This window comes from Apis cerana, linkage group LG5, assembly GCF_029169275.1.
Source record: "Apis cerana isolate GH-2021 linkage group LG5, AcerK_1.0, whole genome shotgun sequence".
Lineage (NCBI taxonomy): Eukaryota > Metazoa > Arthropoda > Insecta > Hymenoptera > Apidae > Apis > Apis cerana.
This window is the reverse complement of record NC_083856.1, coordinates 5,109,090-5,132,364: the sequence shown is the minus strand read 5'-3', so window position 1 is coordinate 5,132,364 and position 23,275 is coordinate 5,109,090. Positions and strand designations below refer to the sequence as shown.

At 32.3% G+C, this 23,275-nt stretch overlaps 2 protein-coding genes and 1 long non-coding RNA gene across 4 annotated transcripts in view; 2 read left to right on the top strand and 1 right to left on the bottom strand.

Moving 5' to 3' along the window:
* Positions 1 to 2,334: 2,334 nt before the first annotated feature.
* The window catches only part of LOC133666067 (uncharacterized), a 42,517-nt gene continuing 21,576 nt past the window's right edge, over positions 2,335 to 23,275 (bottom strand). Inside the window, exons 1-2 of one of the 2 annotated variants that reach the window (XR_009829623.1) lie at positions 7,699 to 8,621; positions 2,335 to 4,605 (exon numbers count right to left, since the gene is read on the bottom strand). This is a non-coding gene — a long non-coding RNA (uncharacterized LOC133666067). Of the gene's footprint in view, positions 4,606 to 7,698; positions 8,622 to 23,275 lie in introns of those variants that run through there. The other variant, XR_009829622.1, reaches the window with a different exon arrangement.
* On the top strand, positions 13,884 to 16,876 carry LOC107996522 (uncharacterized). The gene is made up of 4 exons (XM_028666101.2): positions 13,884 to 14,227; positions 14,811 to 15,155; positions 15,513 to 15,888; positions 16,253 to 16,876. Exons 1-4 carry the CDS (start codon positions 14,065 to 14,067, stop codon positions 16,623 to 16,625), a joined length of 1,257 nt encoding a protein of 418 aa, XP_028521902.2. The 5' UTR covers positions 13,884 to 14,064; the 3' UTR covers positions 16,626 to 16,876.
* Positions 18,363 to 22,391, top strand: LOC114577369 (splicing regulatory glutamine/lysine-rich protein 1-like). The gene is made up of 4 exons (XM_028666112.2): positions 18,363 to 18,411; positions 19,818 to 20,114; positions 21,242 to 21,584; positions 22,160 to 22,391. The coding sequence occupies exons 1-4, from the start codon at positions 18,363 to 18,365 to the stop codon at positions 22,389 to 22,391; spliced, it is 921 nt and encodes a 306-aa protein (XP_028521913.1).

The window sequence follows — 23,275 nt, the reverse complement described above, 5'->3', positions numbered from 1 at the left end:
AAAAATTGCACAAATTTTTTTGAAATTTTATAGTTATTTTTCACACTTATTTCTTCTTATACTTATTTCTTTAAATTAATATATTGGCAAAAAATCTTATTTATCATTTTTTCGTCATTTCATGTAATTACAATTATTACCAATGATATATTTACTGTTTTTTATTTATTTTTTCATAATTATTAGGAATTATTATTTTTCATTTTTTCATCATTTTATTTAATTCTAATTATAATGATAATTAAAATAATAATTAAAATTATAACATACTAACACATTTTGTATTTATCTCTCATATTAATAACCTATTATATTCATTTTGATGCTCTTTCCTTTTTTTTTCCACATTAAAAAGAGACATTATTGTTACAATCTATACGATTCTATAGGCTAAGTATAAACAAGGAAAATAAAGAATAAAAGAAGGATAGAGATAGTATAAAAATATGGAAATCAGCGCCATCTTCAGAGTGCCGCAAATGAAACAAAGAAAAAAGGATAGCAATAAATTGAAAAAAGACAGATATAGGTTAAGAATTAATCACTAGCGCCACCTCTTAAAGATTAAAAGAACCTTAACTTGAGCATTTTCCGAAGAGATGGCGCTAGGAGTCGGTATAAGTATGTGCTGCCATCTCTCGCGAATTAGAGAAACCTTAACTTGAGCACTTTTCGAAGAGATGGCGCCACGGATCAACATAAGTATGTGCTGCCATCTCTCGCAAAACAAAAGAACCTTAACTTGAGCATTTTCCGAAGAGATGGCGCCACGAATCGGTATAAGTATGTGCTGCCATCTCTCGCGAATTAGAGAAACCTTAACTTGAGCACTATTCGAAGAGATGGCGCCACGAATCAACATAAGTATGTGCTGCCATCTTTCGCAAAACAAAAGAACCTTAACTTGAGCATTTTGCGAAGAGATGGCGCCACGAGTTGGTATAAGTATGTGCTGCCATCTCTCGCGAATTAAGAAAACCTTAACTTGGGCACTTTTCGAAGAGATGGCGCCACGAGTCAATATAAGTATGTGCTGCCATCTCTCGCGAATTAAGAAAACCTTAACTTGGGCACTTTTCGAAGAGATGGCGCCACGAGTCAATATAAGTATGTGCTGCCATCTCTCGCGAATTAAAGAAACCTTAACTTGAGCACTTTTCGAAGAGATGGCGCCACGAATCAACATAAGTATGTGCTGCCATCTCTCGCGAATTAAAGAAACCTTAACTTGAGCACTTTTCGAAGAGATGGCGCCACGAATCAACATAAGTATGTGCTGCCATCTCTCGCAAAACAAAAGAACCTTAACTTGAGCATTTTTCGAAGAGATGGCGCCACGAATCAACATAAGTATGTGCTGCCATCTTCCGCCTATTAGGAAAACTTCAAGTTCAAGATATTATGGAGAGATGGCGCTGAAAGCTAATTTTTACATTATTTCTATCCTTTTTTATTATTTGCTATCCTTCTTTTTTGTGTTTGCTTTACGCCAAACTGGAGATGGCGCTGATTTCCCTATTTTTACTATCTCTGTCCTTCTCGCACTCATTGTTTTCTTTGCTTCTATTTTATTTAATTATAACTGTAATTATTCTATTGTAACAATAAATATAAGTACTTATAATGACTTTTGAAGAATATCTGTGATATTTTTAATAAAAAAAAAAAGGAAAAGAAATAATAATTTGTATATTTTTATATTTCATATATTTGTATCATACATGTCGAAGGTAAAATGTGTGTTATTCGTATTTTAAAATATTTTTTTTTACTTATAATAAATATAGTAGATTTATATTAATCTTGTTAATGGTATTTCAGAACACAAACTTTGATAACATTTAGGATTCTGTATGATAAGAATACTAATTAAATTTTGCATGATAAGAATACTAATTAAATTCATTATATCTCATATATAATGATCATTCTTCTAATCATAGAAAATTTTTTTCTTGATTGAGTTCTTTTGATTGAGATGACAGAGATACTTTTGAGCCTATTGAAGAAACTATATCATTTAAATTGAACTTGCTACTCCACTATAGAGATTTACTTTAACTTCCTGAACTGTTTCATGCATAATCGAGTTACTAACACTACTATGATCTAGTTTTACGACTAAATTTAACTTTATTGCTGCTTACGCAATTATTTGTTGGCTATAAACTATTATTGTTTCCTTTGGTTGTTTACTTTTACGATCATCATTCTATATATTGAAAGGAAATGATAGAAATTATACGTAACACTTATTGATTAATAATTTTTGAAAAAAACATTTAAAAAATCGTATGAAAAATATATACAAGAGAACACAAAAATATATATATAAGAAATGAATATTATTTTACATCTTATAATACAACTCTACATTTCCTTCTTTAAGGAACAATTTCTTTAACATAACTTTAAATACAATGTCGTGAGTTATTCAACCCCAACACGAAATTCCTTTGAAACCAGTCGTGGAAATAGACAAACGCGTAGGAATGAAGGAAAAATGCACAATAACGTTGGATCTGGGTTAAAGGTGAAAAAACTGCGAAGGCGTACAATTTTTCCGTCAACGACAAGCATGATAAAAATTGGAAAAAGAATTTCACATTAAAACGAGTAGATTTAAGCTCGTGCAAGTAGTAAAAGACAATTATGATCAGACAGATGGAAAGGGATAGTATTTAAACAATTAGAATAAAAATATACAAAATAAAATAAATCAATCCGACGAATGACACGAGACAGTTAAAAGACTAATAGAATCGTAGTCAAAAAATATAAAATTTATATAATACAAATGAGATTTTTCTTATATAAATCACAAATCGATATACAACATTCTAATTCAACTTTCAATATTAATTCTAAATTTTCTTCTATTGAAAAATTCATTAATACGATCATTGATCTTGAAATAATTTCTCAAGATCATCTACGCTTGCTGGATAGTCGCAAAACGATTCCATATTCGCGTATTTCAGAATTTTAGTAGGGTTAGACGTCTTAAAAGGAGGCATTTACGAGTTTAGAAAAATATTGGCGAAAACAGAAAGTGCATTATAACTAGCCTCTTACATAGGAGAAATCTATATCGAAAAACGAGGACCAAGAATAAAGATACTTTGAAGTGAACATTGCAAAAGTTATTCTCCTTTGTGCTATTCCTGAATATTTCGAAAATTTACATTCGTTTCTTCTTTATTGGAAAAGTCGAACTGTCTGAAACTTTTGAAACAATAAACTAGGAGGAATTTGGTTCCATGAAGGTAAAACTTGGAAAAATAACACAATGGCTCATGTGCACATATTATGTGTAAGCCACAAGTTATTGATATCGTAGAATATTTATTATTGAATAAATATTTATTATATTTACTGTTTCATATTATATTCTAAATTAATATTATTTGTATCGTGAAAATAGTAAAGGAGAATTTCATCGAAAAAATATTTAGAAAGAAAAAAATATTTAACTAAAGTATTTAATTGAAGTGCAATTGACAAATATTTGGTTTATCATATAGTAGTAGCCAAACAAAATCCATTCTTTTTGGATCATTGATATTTTCTTGACCTTTCATTGAATCGTTGAATCACCAATATTTTTCTAAACTCTCAACTGCCACGTCAGGCTTATTTTTCTGAATTTTTACTATATATCTTTTATGTTTTATGTCTATTAAATCTTCTAATAATTTTATTATTAATTCTAAATTAATGTGTCTTTCTTATTAAAAAAATAATAATAAAAATAAATAAGAAAACGCAATGTTTCCTTCAAAGTCTCAAATTAAGAAATAGATTTCAACTATCATTTTCCCAGCATGAATTCTATTTCTTATTTCACTCTGGTTTCTATCCTAACAACAAATATTCCACAAACTAAATTTGAACAAGAACCTAACCTTCATCACATTAATTTTCCTAATTTCATTTCACGTAATAAATATTCTTCTCTAGTTTTACCCATCACCTTTTACCCATTGTTTCACCCAAGACCATCAATCCTTTGAGTAAAATCGTCTCATCCTCTCCACTTTCCAACTACAACTTATAACAAAAGGAAACAAGTATTTAACGCTCCAAAAACTCTATCAAACTTCTTCAAACCTGCGAACTTTCCTTAAAACATTCTTAGTGGAACAAACAACCACTTTTAACGCTTAAGTAATTATAATTTCCACACTTTTGTATACAAAATACAAAACTGGCTCCGTGGACATTTTCTTTTTTTTTTTTCAACTATTATACCCTTGATATCCAAGACATTCGTACGAATCGATGCTTCGAGCCAGGTCGTTTCATTATTTGCATGCAGATGCTATCCCAGACGAGTGATCCTGTTTGCACGAGCGAACCGATAACGAACGTTTCCTTACGCTTATATCGCTAATAACAAACGGGGTTGGTGCAAGGTGAAGTGGAGAGAAAATTACCGGGTGTTCCACCGATAGTTAAACGTATTATTTGTCAGGAAAACTGCAACCTTCTTCGATCCTTGGTTGGAAATTCGCCTTGAACGTTATGCGCTTCGAATGGAACACCAAAGAGTTGTATTTGTAAGGCCTCTCGAAAAGTTCTCCTTCAATCGTATTCCGTGGAAACCTGGAAGAAGGAGCTACGTTAGAATTTTTGTTATCTGGAGAAATTGGCTTGGACAATTAAAAATAAAGGATTCGTTTATTTATATTTGTGAAATTAATTTGGAATTAACGTTAAAATTATTCAAAAGATTAAAGATTGGATGGAATTAGATAAAGAATTGGTTTGATTTAATTTTCCCTTCGCTCTTTCTCTTTCCCAGGATCCTTTGTTGGTTGAAGAATGGAGAAGAAAAATTTTATATTTATATATAATCTGTTGTTTCACGTGGAGAAGTGATTAAACTTTAATATTAGTTGGTTAACCGAGAACAATAGGAATTATAACTTCGAGAGAAATCGATATCCCATTAATCGATGGGAATATAGAAACTTCTGTTAGATTATATTTTTGCTGATATACAGCCTGTATATATAGTCGAGGATAAACGTGGTTTTTTTAACCAAGAGATATTTTTAACACGACTGTAAGTGGATCGCGAGACATAGAAATTTATCGAAAAGTTCTGCCTCTTAAATTTTTCTTTAAATCCCGAATTTACGTATAATTAAAAAAGAATTGAAGAACATTATTCGTTGCAATTTACTTTGACAACTATATTGCAACTATATTGTAAGATATTGTAAAATAAAATTATTTCAAATCGTGTCCAATCATTGACTTCATTTCCACATCTTTTCCATTCTAAATTAAGAATATACACAATATATCTCTTTCAACATTAATGAAAATTTTCTTAGTTCCCCTCTTCCCTTAATAATATCTTTGTCGAAGGAACGAAGCATAAAAAAAGAAAGTGTCAACAATTCAACGCATCTTTGCCATTCAACGACCCGTTAAATAAAAAATTTAATAAACCCTGGAGAAGGAGTGCTGCTTTCTGTAACAACAGAATGGAGGAAAGATGGCAAATAAACGATCAGCGAAAAGAGATCTTATAGAGGAGCATCGCGAAAGGGAGAAGGGACAGAGTGGCACGAGAACACGCTCGTTTCTCTTTTATCATCGGGCAAACTGATAGCAGGAAAGAGGAATAAGATACAATATTGTGCAGCAATAACTGAAATCACTGCAGAGGAATGCTTAGCTAATATAACATCCCTCCGGGGATTTGTTCGATTAACAGATTGAAAGTAAGATGAACGGCTTACTTTGAAACCGATTTTTTAAGTTGAAAATGTAACGAAATTTGAGGTATAAAACGTTAAACGAGATTAAACTGTCGATTTCGTGATAATCAAATTATTCAATTTTATCTGGAACTGTATCTATTTGCATAGTATTTGCATTTACGGTGCGAGTTGTGTATTTACAGTTTCGACGACAATTACATTTACGTATTGCTTACATTTTCGATTAACGATCGATGTTCTCTTGTTTACGATTGTGGACTCTGAAATCAAACAAAACGTTTTACCAGCTTTCTAAACGATTTGGCACGTTACGAAATTTTTCGATCGTTGGATAGAATTTATAAAAGAATATTTCTAGAATTATTCTTTTATCATCTATATTTTTTTCCATTCTTCGTGCAAAGAGAGATTTTTTTTTTCTATTTTTCACTTGTATTGTATTTTTGTTGTTTTTATTCGTGGTGTGTTTCACGTGTAAATAAAAACCTCGAAACTTTTTGCGGAATTCGTTTAAATATTTCCATTATATATGGAACATAGGCAGTAAAATGTAACAGTTATGGTGAGACGGTAGAATCCATGCTGAGACAAGTAGAGTAAGGCAACCTTGATCGGGCAAAGTGAAATAAAGTAATCCTGATTGGACAACTGAAACAATTATGACCAACTAAAATTAGATAAATAAAATAGAACACGAGTGAAAAAGAAGAACGAGACGGTGGATTAAAACGAATTATCTATTTTATTTAAACATTTCAAGAACGATAGATCGACGATTTACGAAGATCACATTTTCAAGTAGAATTTTTGAAAACAGAAATTCCAGATAAATCATACGTGTTAGAAAATGTACAATTTATCACGAACACACGCCGGAAAAATAAGAAATATATGAATTGCCGTTTCTAAAGTACCATAAGATAGTGTGAACGGAAGATAGATCCATTCTTATATATCCTTTCAACGTTCCAAATTATCCGAGCATAGAAATCGTCCCAGTCTATTTCGAGGCATCAATATCAAGCTTATATAAGGTGCAAAAAAAGGCGTGACTGTAGTAGTGTTCTTGGTCCTTTTTCTCGTGAAAAGGAACGTGATGGATTGTTTGTCCAAGCGACTAGAAGCTCGGACCACTAATATGCAAACGAGATTTCTTCGATAGATAAACTTGTGACAAGATAGAATTAATTCCTTCTTTCTCACGAAACTTCAACTAATTTTGAAGCAAATTTGCAGAAAAAAGCACTCCTTCTTTCTATTTTAATAACTCTAATAATTTTATCATTAAGGTTTTAAATAAATGTTATAATTTCGTTTGCATTGATAGATTATCGATCAAAGAGCTTAACAACTTTTTCTTCAAAGTTTGATAATAATTAAATGCAAAGATATTTTTAAGAATCGTTATAAACCTTCGAGTAAATTGAAATAAATATTGGAAATTGCAGGTTTATTTTCTCAAGAAACTCTCACCACTTTCTCGATCGAGATAAAACGAGGATTGCATAGAACTATACGAACTGTATAACGCATAGCATAAATCACACAAAGTTTCGAGAATCGTGAAATCCTAAAGGAAAAATGTGCACGTTTGTTATCGAAAATTCGACGATCCTCACGGCTGACAGAGTAAACAAGATTTTACGTCCCAACGCATCCTTGTGCGCCATATTTGTTGAGCTTAAACGCCCACCGATCTTCCTGTGTATTATTGAAAAATTATTCAAATAAATTCAATCCGTCGATATTTCCTGTATCACGTAGTTGTACAAAATACGATATTACTGGCGACAGGATCATTTTGTTACGAATCATCTTTACGATCGATTATTCCGCAAGTAGATTCGAATCATTTATGAATATTAAAAAGAGATATGAGAATCGTAATAAACGGAGGATTTGAATTTGAGATTACAAAATGCGAAATTTTTTTTTTTCAATTAAATTACATCTAAAAACTTACCATCACCAGAATATATGAACACGAAAGGGTTACGATACACCTTTCATTACTTTTAATAATTCATCATTATTCACTTGTCCTTACTTTCACTATTCCTGATCGTTAAATAATTAAATAACTAATCTGAAAAATAATAGAGATAATGGCCAAGCAACAAGCCCACGTTCGTTGTAATTTAGGCATCGATTTACAATCCTGTTCCAGGTGAAGCTTAACAAGGCAGAATGTCGCGGGTTCGCGACACTTGTAGACATCCTCTCTCTATATAATTAAACGTGGGCTGTAATTGCGATCACCGGTTAACGGCATTCCTGGGTCGCTCTCCTGTCATTACGCTCATTTTTTTCACGAGCAGCAAAGTTTTCGAATTTTATCACATCCCGTTGTCCAGAGAATTTTTTTTCCACACTCTCGATGCGTTTCGTTTGCGCGATTATCGGATTTCTCTTGCGATCAGAAATATTTGTTGTTTCGTTTCGAAAACAACATGTGTAGAATTATATTTGCGTTTGGAAAATTAATTTAATGTATATCTGTCCTTTAATCCTTATTAATTGGATTTTATTTAATGGAATTTTAGGCGATGATATTAAATGTTTGTAAAATCAGATAGTAGAAATCCATTGGTTTTTCATTGTGTCGATACGTATGGAATTTCGATTATTTTGAAATTATTTTGAAATATTTACTTTATCTGAAGTTTTGTTCACTTTCAGATAATTGTATTATCGTAATAATTTTGATTATTATGTTTGAGGCAATAAAATATCATTTAAGAATGGTAGCGTAAAAATAGAATTTATCGTTGTATCGGTAATTTTCTCCTTGTTAATTGTTTTATGATATTTCCATAGAAATATAAAGTTTCTCTTAGATTTGTGATTAAAATGCATTTATACCGATTGATCTAAATTATTCATAATTTCAATCGTTATAAAAGATTTCAAGAAACGTGAAATAATATTTCAACACCGTTTTATATTCGTATCAAGTTATTTATTTGTATCAAGTAATTTTATAATTAACTTAAACAATATTAAAATTGACTTCGTTGAGTTTAGAAAATAATTATCTACTTAGAATTCACACCTGCATATTTACTATGAACCTATGAGCCTTTTGAGAATTTTCTTCAAATTATTATAATTCCGTTAAATCTTCAGAATCAAAAATAGTTGAAGAAAAATAATCCCTTCCCCTCCTCCTACATCTTTCTTTCACGAAAAATTTTCTTTCTAAAATTATTTTATTCGCCAATAAAAAATCTTGAACAACCACAGTTCGAAATAATCATCCCCATAATTTTCTCACTCACGGATATTCCTTTCGAGCAAAGCACGGGAATATATTAAATTATTCCCAACGAATCTCGGCCATTTCTCGATCCTCTGCTCATACCGTTGCCCACAACCAATAAAGCTATCGGTTTATTTCCTCCTCTACGGTCGTTCAGGTAGATTGAAGAGTAATTGAACTTGACTCTACGTCTTTGTCCCTGTCCTTGAATCTTACGGGCAAGTTCGTGGCAGGGGCGTGCAATAAATCACGGTGGCTTGATAGGGTGCAGCCACATCGTGAATTAACCACGAGGGACTTCAGTTTCCCTTGCATTTTGCACCGAGCGTGTCTGATCGAACGAGGGAGTCATTCCACGTGGGAATTCTATCGTTCGATGAAAATTCAATGTGGATCGTTGCGGTGATTGCACGCGTGTCCATGGGCACGTGAAAAATTCCACGAAACAGTTTTCATCATTTCGGATCGGAAATTTTATTAAAATCGTCCGTCGTTAATCCGCGTGTGAATTTTTTAATTTCCACGAAATCGAATTTTTCATTTCTGTTTGAATCGGGTGTGAAACACAAATTGAATAACGAAGGAACGAGAGATATGATGATATTCTGAAGATGATTTTAATAATCTCGAGAAATAAAAAAAAATGGACGATTATAGTTAATCTTTTAGTAGCTTCACTCTTTTATACCTCTATCTTGGTTTTATCTTGGTCTAAGAAAAAAAACATAAATCTAAAAATAATCATTAATCTTCTACCTAATAACGTTACGCGTAATATCTTTATTTTTATCTTCTTCAATACGATATGAAATGTTGCAATTACATTTAATCTTTCAGTTCTATATATTCACTATATATATAAGAAACTACACAAACTCAATTCCTATCAAAGATCCCAAACGTTCACTTTAGTATCCTCACACAGAGGAGGCTATACAAACTCAATTTCCGTCAAAGATCTTACCTTACAATTAATGTCTTCTCAGATAAACTCGTTTCTCACCAAAGATCTTTTTAAACGTTTCTTTACAATAATAACTATAATTATATTCCATTCAAAATAAAGATAAATTTTATCCTAAATAAATTTTAAATTTACTACAAATAAACTTTAATTTTACTACAAATTTTCTGGATCATTCAACACACTTGTATAACCTTTCCAAGAATCACTCATCCATTTCAAAAAAATTTTCTAAATTACGAATTATCTAAACGATCAAAAATCTAAAAAACAATCCTATTTTCTTACAATAAATTTCGCTATGATATTTGAAGAATAAAGAATCCAAGACATTTTATTCCATTGACTTTTTCATTGATCCTCCAGATGTACTTCATCTTCACGATCATTCAAATTCAACCTCGCGCACGTTTTCCATCAAACGGACGAATCACCACGACTTTCCTCTGTCAAACCATTGACGATTCGAGACGTCGCTTCGGACAATCGTTCGCTGCTTGACCTATTTCCAAGGAGCTTCCAGACATCCAAACGTTAAGGGTGAGACTCCCTTTAATGGTGGAAGGAAAATCCGCGAAGATTTTTACATCCTGTCTTTCCTTTCTTTTTTTATTGCTCACTTGCATTCGTATCGATTCACAATGATCCCTCGAAGAGCCAAAATATCCACGGTGTGTCGCTTTCGCTTTCCACGACGAGCTCTTTCTCCTTCGAAACGTACGCTCCAAATGCGAATCGTATACTGAATCGTATACACCGTTCGACTTTCGAAACGACCGTGGATATAAACGAAAACAAACTCAAAGTTAAATTTCTCTCTCCTCGAATATTTCTATTTTCTTTTAATTAAGTGTGTTTCTTATTTGTTTTTTTTAATTTTTTTTTTGGTTTTTGTCTTTTCTCTCGATGGCGTTGCAATAAATACACGTATATGAGAGATTGTAACTCGAGAAACGTTCTTTTCTGCTACGTAACATTTCTTAACTCTTTTCGATATTGCATTGCCATGATATGGAAAAGGAATGCGTGCAAGTTTTTGTTCGGTGTGATACAAAGGAAACTGCTCTTGAGAGAAATATTTTTATACTTTATGGGTTCATGGGAGGAATGAAAATAACGTTGTATTTATTTGTAAAAAGAAATTTACTTGTAAATAATACGATATATTTATTACGCAATTTGAAACGTTTTGACTTTTTTTAAATAATTTCTCTAAATAATAAATAAATTAAGATTTTGATCAAGATCTTTTGTTGAATTTGATTTTTAATTCGCAAATATAAATCAATGTTATAAGGCAAAGGATTGAATATTCGCTTAATTAATGGATTAATTTTTGGAAAGATATAATTAAATAATTTAAATTTTTTATATAAAAAATTTTAAGTAACGAATATAATATTGAATAAAAATATGTGAATAGTATTTTACAAAATTTAAGAAAATGTGACATAATAAATTACCATAAATTTTAATGATGTTATAATTATTACATTAACAATAGTTTATAAATGATAGCTTTTCAGGAAATTCAGGAAATAAAATCTTTTCTCAAAGTTTCTTTAAAATAAAATTTTTCTTTAGTAATAAAATTCCCATATTGCCATAAATCTATAACTTTGCGATATAATATACTTCAATTTCTCTCTAACTTTGCACGTTCGATCCATTGCTTTCCAATTCCTTTTACACTTCCATCACCTAATACCGGAATATTCACGATAATTCGTATAAATCTCACGACCATCCATGGATCCAGAATCTTTTCAACTCATCATTCAATCTAACAATAAATCCAAAAAGGAATCCAAGAAGAAATTTTCGACTCGTTAAAAACTTTCCAAGAATAAAATCTCAATAATTTTCAATCCAATATATTAAAAAAAATTGCAAATATATATAATTGATTAAATATGAATCTTGAGATAACAAATCTGAATCCGATATATCCAAAAAGATTCAAATAAAAACAGAATTATTCTCCAATAGAAATTTTTTCGATTACCATTGTTCAATTGAATAGTATACAATAAAACGTATAAATAGCTAGCATCATCCTTTAATAGTATCTCTTCCAAGAACTTCTCAACGATAATTCAAACTTATCAATCTCCAAAATCTTTCCAACTACAATTCCAACATCGTCGATCCAAACAATACGTTCAAGGAAAGCGAATGAAAGTATCGTTTTTTTGCAGAGCAATTTTCATTGATGGCTCGAACGAGACGGAAATCCGCGATAATCTCAACGGCGAAGCCATTCACGGAGCCGTGACACTTCCTGGTGGCCAGTCGAGCGCGAGCAATGTTGAATTCGCTGGCTGCTTCCGCAAAGTCAAGGCCAAAACTCGAAAAGTTGCTCGTTCACGGTGATCGATACTGGCTCTGACCAAAAGTGGCAAACGAGCCGAATGCTCCAACAACGATCAAACAGCGATAAATTGGAGCTCCGGTTCCGTGAAAAGGGATGACACGAGTGCACACATGGAACGAAATATAGTATAATATCGAAATATGTAATATAATATCGCGAAAAGTTAGGCGATACTTGTTTGAGACGAGATTCGACTATTTGGGAAAGTTTGACAGGGAACGGTTGTACGAGAGACCTTGGGCGCAACGAGGAAAGACGTTACGAGACGTAGAGGTGAGTGCATCGAGATGTACGAAAGTTGCATGCTGGTAATGACGAGGTCGCGATAGAGATGCTGAGGAATCGTCTTATTGCGGGATTTAGTGCCGTTTGTGTCAAGGGTAAAGAGGATCACAGAGATTTTGGGAGTTGGAAATTTAATGAAGACGAGAAATTGATGAAGATGGAAATCGTAATAATGGAATTATTTGAATTTTAGAGCTGGAATCATATGATGTTAATATTAATCGATTGATGATAATTATCAAATATATATAAAATTAATTTTGATTTTTTTAGACGAATATTTATACGTACGTATCTCTTTTTTATTTATTTATTTATTTTCTTTTTTGTTTGAGAAAATTTTTGGAGGAATTTGCAAGTGAAAGAGAAAAGAAAATGAAAATAGATGGTTAGATATAGTGTTAAAGATTGTGGAGATTGAAAAATTTCAAATTATAAAGATCGATTGAATCGATTTTATTAGTCATCCAGTTCAATGTTAATAAAAAAAGCTGTTACAGTTGCTAATTTCGCAACAGGGAAACCATACCGGGACGATCTGAGAGAATTGCGAAAAATCAGTTTCGATGACTATAAAATTACACAAGTCGAGGTCAATATCTTTATAATTGCGAAATTCTACTAGAATAATAAAATTAAAGTTGAATGATAGAATACTCGTGAAAGCTATATTTTGAACTATATAAGAATCATGATAAATGTAAATTTATGCATAGCAATAGATAATTCATATTGAAAATTTTTCGAAGAAATCGTCGTAAATAAGAGTTATCTTATGAAGTCATTATATTCAGGAAATGAACTCTATGACATGACCATATGGCCATTAAATATTTTTAATCTCGTATGAAACGATGACTTCTCAAATATTTTCAAATAATCTTATTTGTCAATATCGTCACGAACTCAATGATCTTTATTCAAATAGCTTTGTTTTCTGGTAAACAACGATCATAATGACTTCCTTTAAATTATCTTTAAATTACGTCAATGATATAATTTCGATAACCCCGATTAAATAATATTGGTCTCTCTATATAAGAAATATAAAAACTTCGATGATCTGGCCAATTAATTATATCATCAACTTATAATATCGTAACTTAATGCTGGATTTAAATCGAATTTCTTTAAATTCCATTTGTATTTTTGTCCACTTATTTTTAACGAAATAACAATGAAATATATTTTAAACGAAACTATTGATATTTCTTTTCTTTCTTTTTTTTTTTTTTTTGATTATAAAAGGCGAATTTTCACGAGATAAGTAAATGATCTCACTTCGAACGAAGCTTCAAACATTTGACACAATTTTATCGATGCAATGTTGGCAACGTGATGTTGCTACTAATCGATGACAAGCAGAAAACGAGTGTTTTTTGACGCCAGCTACTGTTTCAGTGAGAAGCCACCCATGGGACGATGAAAGAAGTGCCATTACCGAATAATGGCACCGAAGAAGAAGGCAAACGGCCAAGCACAGAAAAATGGAAGAATAAAACCACATTATCGACAACATCGTAAACAGCCAAACATTTCACGCCGATTGCGTATTTACAAACCTAGCGTACGAGAAATAGTCTATGCATTGATGAACAAACATAACCAAGGTGCTTTGTTATGCACAATGAATTGTTATACTTAAGACACTTAGATAAGAGTTGTCATTATCATATATATATATATAAATTTTAATAATCGTCGAATTATAATTACATCTATTATATATCTATTATATTTGAATCTTTTGTTATTTTAATAATTTTCTTTTTTCATTATATAATAATTTCTGATTATCTGATCATAAAAATTTCACAAGTGAAATAACGAAGAGTAAATTTAAGAAAAATAAAAGACTTATTTAGTTGTTATATAACTTATTATATAAATTCTATTGAAATACGAATTCTTATAGGACAAATACAGTATTTTTTTCTTTTTTTTTTCGTTCAACGCAATATTCTCGAATCCAAAATTTTATTTAAAATTATTAAAAGATTTCTTCTGTAGAAAGAAATCACGAAAGACTCGACAATCCTTTTCGTTCTCAACCCTCGTTGCTCCATCACCCGTTCGATAAAAGCGAATCGCCACAATTCCATACCGGGAGCCTGAGAGAAAGGGGACGGGAGAGATAAAACCATATTTCACGTAACATTTCATCCTTCACGAACACGATCATATATGTTTCAGAAAGAAAGCGAAGCAGAGCCGTGCGGGACGACAGATATCGCGGAAAAATGCGGAAATACAGGAATACTCGAGAGTCCTCGCGCGACAGTTCGTTTTGTAGCGATAGCTCGTCCATGGAAGGATCCGAGTACACAAAATCCGTGGCAACATCCGCGGAGAACTTGTCGAGCGTGATGGACGCCGCAAATAGCTCGGAGACCAGCAGCACTGAGGACAGCAGCGCATCGAATATCTCGGTGAGACCGATTGCGCTCGCCAAGGCGATCAATAACACTAGAGCGTTACTCAAGAAGAAATCTCTCGTCCAGGTCATCAACAACTACATCAAGGCTGGGATCGAGGAAGGTATCGCGTGACATCTTTCTTTTTTTTTAATCTCGCTATTAGTTGGAACTCGAGGGCGTGGTAATTCATTTCCCTTTCTTTTTATTTTTTCGATGCCGAGGAGAAAATAGATTTCGTATGTCGATTTTTTAATTTTTCATTGTTATGGATAAGATATTGAACAAATAAATAAATAAATATGATGAAATATTACATTGCTCCATATAGATCTTCTTGTGAATTTAAAAACATTCGGTACAATTTTTCCTACTGCTTATTCTAAACCAGAGTACAATTCACTCGGGCAAAGAATAAATTTTACTATCTTGTATTGTATTATCTTTTGCAAAACGACAAAAAAGCTTTTTCTGTATCTAGGAAAACGGCAAGCTAAGAAGTATCTTCGCAAGGCGCTTTCTTTCGGCGTGAAATCCGGCTACTTGATTCCGACCGATAGCGAAGGACAAGTAATACGAGTAGCGCCAACGTTGATGGACACGAAGAAGAGCAACGCGGAGTCACGCAAGAGGCGAAGAAGGGCCCGAAGGGGCGAGGATGATCCGTTGATCGGCAGCAAGGATCGTTGTCCTACCCCTCCTTGGAAGATAAAGAAACGCGAGGATACGCCGAAGTCGCAAGAAAATCCTTTACAGAAAAGGGGGAAATCTTCGAGCTTGAAGAAGAGTCCAATCCGAAGGAAGAAAATCGAAAAACGTCCTTCGCGACGAAGCAGAAGGAAAATGACCAGGAGGAAGTTAGTGATTTAAATATTGACACTTATTGATTTCTTCTTAATTTATTTTCATAACGGATTTGTTAATTAATTTATCATTCTGTTTATTTCTGTCGAGAGAGAAATTGTTTAGAAAAATCGTGGAATACGATTTTTTTATTCGAAAATTTAGATGTAGGATATTTTTTAAAATATACAGTTTATGTTAATTAGCAATATTGATAATATCATAGGAATTTATTATATAAATTATCTATAATTATTATTATAAAAATTAATTTTACATGAAACGTTATATTTTCATCCCACATATTTTATAGTAAAAATTGCTGTTCACGCGAGCATGGATATTTATGGGAAATAACATCGTACTATTATATTTCAGAATTAATCTATTAATTGACAATTTTTGTAACGATAAAAGCGAGGAGAATTTAAAAAGTCGAAAGAGAAAGCGAAGCTTGAGCAGACACGACGTCGAGAATAGACGAAATCAAAGGAATCGGCGATCGAAGTCAGTTTGTACAAAGGAGAAAAACGGAAATTCCAGGAAAAATAGTAGAAGTTTCAGCGACAATGAAGATATCTCGATCATCAACAGTCACGAAGTCAACGAAATGTCGATAGGACGATTAAAATCGATGAGCAAAGAGAATGCTTCGCGAAATTGCAACGTTCCATCCGAAAATCCTGTGGAAGAGATCGAAGAAAAGATAGAATCTTTGAACGAGAAAAGAAACGAAAACGATATGATATAGTATCTGAATTAAACTATATACTGAATGGAGTTACGAAGAATGAAAGAAGGAAGATTGTGAGAAATTTTTTAAGAAAAAATTTTTTTCTAAACTAAATTTATGAGAAGAAATTTTGATAACGTTTTATCCAATTAGGAATGTATTATTATTATTATTATTATCGTTGTTGTTGTTGTTTGTGTACCTTTTTTGATTCTTTATTTTTGTAATCAAATTTAGAATAAAAAAAATTTTTTTCCACCGTGAAACGCAATATCAATAAGCATTCGATTATTAAATATTGATCATTTTCAGAATCATTAATAGAATTATGGATTGAAGTAATAATTATAATTTTGAAATGAAAACCGGTTATCCTATTGTGTGTACGAATTTACTCTCTTTTCGGGTAACTAAAAGTTTATTTTCTATTTTGAAAAAAAATTTAAATTATATTTTCTTTTTTAATCTTAATTTCTTGTAACATTTAAACATTTTCATGTAAAATTTCATCACGATTTTAAAGGCGAAAAAGATTTTAAAAATTTCATTATTTAAAATTAACGAAAATTTAAATATCAAATTCAGTTTCAAATATCAGGTTTCGTGATAATTGAAAACACAATATGAATGAAGAAAAATATTATTATTCCAAAGAATATTTCGTTAATTAACATACAAGAAAGATTCCAATTAACCTACTTGATTTTCAACCGTGAAAGAAAATGTAATGATACATCAAGAACAACGTCAATAAGTTGTTTAATCCAATTAAAAACTATCATTTTCAATCAGGAATCTTGACAATAGGACAGAGTAAATAATTTTGCATAGGATTGACGTCTATTCGATGTCAATAAATACAAATCGATATCGTTCTCACTCAACCCACCACACGGCTTCTCGGTCGTTTGCACCACTGTCGACCAGACACGGTGTGACCTCGTCACTCTTCATGGGTTACACGGCCTCGAGATGAACGCCTATTGGTTCCACGAGTCGCCATGATTCTTCCAATGCGTACGTCCACGCACGAAAAGTGGATAGAAAGCTCGACAGAAAATAGTTGAGATGTTATAAAGTGAATGGTTTATAATGCGAAATCGGAGAGTACTTCCTTCCGCGTAGATGTAATAATATATCGAAAATTAAACAAGGAACCAGAGAAGAAAATACGTGACATATTCTCGATCGTATTTGAAAAGTGACAAATTAAAAAAATTATTCGTGGCCGAATCGGTATATTTTAATTTAATCCGATTTGCAGAACTGTTAATGTTTGTGCAATTTATTAGAAAAATATTACGGATATCGATAATTTTAAATTAAGAAAATTCTGAAAGAAATATGCAATTATTCCTCGTTAAAAAAATATACGGAATGCATTAAGGGTTTAACGGTATTGTTTCGATTCAAGTGGTAAGTGTCTTCGACAACTTCACGTGATGAATCACCGCCTACTTTACGAAACGCGCGCGAAGATAACGAAAAACGAGCAAATGCAGCGTGACAGGCGGAATTTTGCTGTTTTATGAAAAAGAAGAGAATAGGCGAAAGGAACCGACGGATTGGCACCGCCGGGCGTGCCTCTCTTCCTTTCATCAATGTTCTGGAAATTCACAAACAAAATTTCGCGCCACGACCAACGAAAATCTTAGAAAAAATTTGGGTCGTTTGACGAAGTCCTTTTGAAAAAACGGCGGCTCGTAAGCAGGTGCGGACGTCCGGAAAAATTTCGGATTCAACAGTAAGCACAAAATGGCCCCCATAAAGAGACGTCCTCATGCGCGAAGCCACCACAAGATGAGTGAGTGATCATCTTGAAAAAAAAGACTTGATAGGAAAAACTCAAAGTGATTAAATTTCCTCTCTTGTAATCGCGATACTCGCATTGTGTCAAAAAAATATATTCTTTGATTTTTGTAATTTTCGCGACAAAAGAGGGCCAACTTATTAAAATATTCTGTTTAAAAAAAATTTCAATCCTCTTATTTTTTTTTTTTTTGCGACAAAAAGAAGCAACTGAGTTGAAATAATATTTAAAAAAAATCTCCAATACATTTGTTAAACCAATTGTTTTAATTATTCATATTTTGACAATTCGATCGATCGATCGAAGTGTAGAATTATTTGATATCGAAATAAATACGTTTCTTTTTTTAGCGTCCTATAATATCGAAATGATATACTCACCTCGATCTCTTACGAGATTAAATATTAGAAATGTTCTGATTAAATAGTTTTATAATATCAACAAGGTTAAAGTACTTACCCGTTTTTTCTCTCCAAACTAGAAACACGATGGCTACCAATCAAGCTTTGTTGACCGACTTTTTCTTATTATCAATAATTGTCACAAAAGCAATCGTTCATAGTTCCAACGTTTATTTTTGTTTACTATATTAGACGCCCATTCGTTCAAATACTTTATATTCCTTCTGTCATTTTTCAATCGATTCGAACGATCTGGAATACCAAGCTTCGCTCAATACTTGCAACGCGGAACATCATTTCCCTCGTGAATTCCATTACGTACCTCTCCACCGTGCTATTTCTCAATTGTTAAAAAGAACGAAAAAACGTTTTCTAATCTTTCGTTTCATTTCCAGATTACATTTCAAATCGAATACTTCTTCAACTTCGCGATAAAGTTTTATGATGCGAGATTTTGAAGAAATAGGATATTTTTTTTAAATAGGACAACTCATATATATATATATATATTTCATCATTAAAATTTTGAAATCTGATTTTCAGTACTTATGCTATTTTTAAAAAATTAAAAATTTCAATATCAAAACTTGGAATTTTCGTTACTTACAATTTCCTATAATCCCATTATCTTCTCAACTTCAGAATCGCTACTCTCCAATATCCATTCTCGAACTTTTAAACTCCGAACGTCAAATTTCTCAGATCACTCTCACCCTCTGGAGAATGTCGATAAATGCTCGCATGCCAACCAAGAAATGTCAATAAATTCTCACCGCGCCTCTCACACTTGGTCAAACAAACTAACTATCCTCGAATACCTATTTTTTCCCAATGAATTTTTCGCATTCATTAGCTGGAAACTCGAATTGGAATGGCGACGATTCACCGATTCACCGGATAATAAATCCTGTCGCCGTTCGCGCGAAAAAGTTGTCGAAACGAAGTACATCCCGTTTCCAATCAGATGATCTGGATGATAACTAATTGTTCACGTTTCAGAGCTGCGACGTAAACCCAACATCTCAAAGCTTGTATACAAATTTCTCAGCCTCGAGAGGGGTAGAGAGCAGGTCGGCGAGACGTTGCAGAATTACATCGGCCCGAAGTGTTCGATCTGTAAACGATTTAAACGCCGTGAAGAAGCTTCGAATTCTCAGGATTCTCAGCCTGGCGGCAATATGGCCAACAAAAGAAAAGAGTCGGCGAGGAATTCCAAGATTCACCGTGTGAAACGGCGGCAAACCTCCAGGGACCAAACTCTCTCGTCCTGCATGCACAAGGGCAGCGGAGGGGAGGGTAAGAGGAAATGAAAGTAAAGAAAATTTTGTCCGAGTGATGATACACACTGTTCGAAAAACGGATTGAGAGATTGAGAGATTTGTTGGTTTATGATAGAATTATCACGGAATGTGGATTTTTTTCTTCTTCTTTCTTTTAGATGGATGATGAATAAGCTCTGATGCCGTTTCTTCCCTTTTTCTTTTGTGATTTTTTTTGTTATAATTCTTTTTTAAACGATACGTGAGTATGATTACAATCAAAGTGATTTTAAATATCGATGTATCAATAATTTAACAATATTTATTATGAATTGAAAACAGACGAGTAGAATGCATAATTGTGTTAAAAATATAATTCTAATTGTTCTAATTGTTTATTTAAAGATCCGTTATTAAATGAAATAATGAATGATTCGCGCCTGAAGATAATTACATGGTATTTATTAATTCGTCTGGACATAATCTGAATAACATTTATTATGTTCTGGGGATAATTGTTTAATGAGCATAAAAAGCTCGGCACAATAAATGAACTTTTTATTGTAAAGCTATAAAAGTACGATAAAATGATTAATTAACGCAACAGAGAGTTATTAACATTATTGGAATCGATTAAACGACAATCCGATTTCCTATTTATCTCGTGTTTAATATATCCCTTTAATATATATAAATAAAACAATAAGCGTACGACCATTTCTCTTTTATGCGGTAATACATTTAATCATTCAGCCGAAATTAACAATTTACACATGTATCTCGTATTATTCCAATAAACAAACACCGCAGAAATTAATTAAAAATCAAAAACACATATAGGTAAATAAATATCGTACACAATGGAATCATTTAAAATAAAACAACTTTACAAAATATGCAAAATCTATATTGTATTTTTTAATTATCTGTGATTAAATATTGAAATTTTTTTGACTTGATATTAATTAAAATGAAAATATCAGATACACTATGGTCATACTTTAATACATTTTTCTAATCTAAATTCTAATCTAAATTAAAAATAAATAAAAAGGATCATTCATTAAACTTCCAACTACGTTAATACCAAACACATTCGTCTTAATTATTTTAACCATTATCGTCGCTTGCGATTAAATATTCAAATCCTATATGGATTTACAGGTATAAAGAAAATGAAGAAATATATTCAGAAGGCGATCAATTTCGGAGTGGAATCGGGCTATCTGGTTCCGAAAGACACGGCGTACAAGGTTCTCCAGGTGTCATCAGATCTAATGAACGACAGCAGTTACATAAGCAAAGGTCGCGACGTTTCACAAGTTAGGGACAGAAGTCCACGTCATACGCCCATTAGATTCGAAGATTACGAGGTGCAGGATGCTAGAAGACGGCGAAGAAGAAAAGGTCGAAGAAGAAGAAGGTCCAGAAGACGAAGAAGGTCGAGGAGTGGATCCAGGAGACGAAGAAGATCGCGTAGAAGGAGGCGCGGAAGGAGGCGTGAAGGGTAATTGCATTAAATTAATTTTATTAGTCTCGCAATTTTATTAAAATACATAAAAAAAGTGCACGACATTCTCTCCTTCCGTTACCTTATTTATTCCATTATTCCTAAGGAAGAAAGTAAATAGATTTTGAATAGAACGTCTGAGAATATTTCTCGAGATTATTCGCTACGAAGTAATACGTAAATATTTTATCGTTCAAATCTTTCTTTATTCTTTGGGATATTTATTATGAACTTTATGAAAAATTTAAATATGAAAAGATGTACGAAGAGAAGGATACGCGTCGTAATATTTAACGAAGTGAATTTAACCTATTGTGATTAACTATGATCCAATTTATAGTACTATGGAACGCTTAAAAATACTTGCTTCCTTGAGTTGAATTTCTATTAACGTGGAAAATAAATAATTAAATTTCATTCCATCTCGATATGTTCGTGGAAATTCAACGAAACAATGATTATTACTACTTTCGTTTCCTTGGAGGAACAATCTATCTATTTATTAATGAAATTGTTACAATGAGACGATCATGGTAGTAAAAAAAATTATTCGAACGAATAACGCGTTTCAGGACCGATGGAGAAGAGGTAGTCGAAAACGAAGATGATTACGAGTTCAATAATCAGAGTGAAAAAAGGAAGAGTCCGGAGAATGTGAACAGAAACGATGACAACGAACGATTGAATCAGTCTGACGAGGAGAAGACGATAGATAAGAAGGAGGACGATGGGTCGGATCTGTCCATCGACGAGGACGAGACCGAGGACGAGGACGAAAAGAAGAGGGAGGACACGAACAAATAATCAAAAGTGGACGCACCTGGCAAAAATTGATTACTATAGTGCGTGTCGTGAGAGTATTTTTTGAAACGTACGTGAGACGATTTGACTTAAATTGAAAAAGAAAAATATAATGAAATGTCCTGTGATAATTTTTTAGTGGAATTCATCTTGTAATCGACAGTTATGTTAAAATGTTGCTCAGTCATTTATTATGGTCGTGGTGATTATATAAGTGTACAATATATATATGATACATGTCTACCGGATAATAAAACAATAGTATTGTGGAATAACATGATTCGTTTTAAGTGCGAAGATTAACTTTTACAAGTTTCACCTCTGTATAGATACATGTAAAAGCAAATATGTTTTAAAATAGATATATTTACAGTAGCTTGGAGTTACATTTTAGAGTGATCACTCCACAGCATCTATATAGCTCGAACAACTAAAGATAATCCGCTATTTATATATCATAATGTAGCAGATATAAAAAATTAAATATTAATTTGTTAGAAATTATACACTAATTAAAATTTTTATTCCAATAAAATTATTCAATAAACAAGAAATATATTATTTAATATTAAATTTTCATGATTCAACTCAATCGTTCAAATTGGAAAAAAAATATATTATCAAATACTTCAGCTTTTATATATCATCGTTTTTGCATCGCATATTTCCCTCTAATAAAATTCAACAAAAGATATATCTATATCTTGCTCCACCAACAATCATAAAACATTCCCACCCACGTATAAATTCAGCTCATCGTACCCTTTTCAATGTCCCATAAAAAGACAGTTTAATTTCACCCGTTATATCGATTCGAAGTTCCACGAAAACCGCACAATCACGAAACGGTCCCCTTCTCACGGGAACGTTCACCTTCGTACGAACAA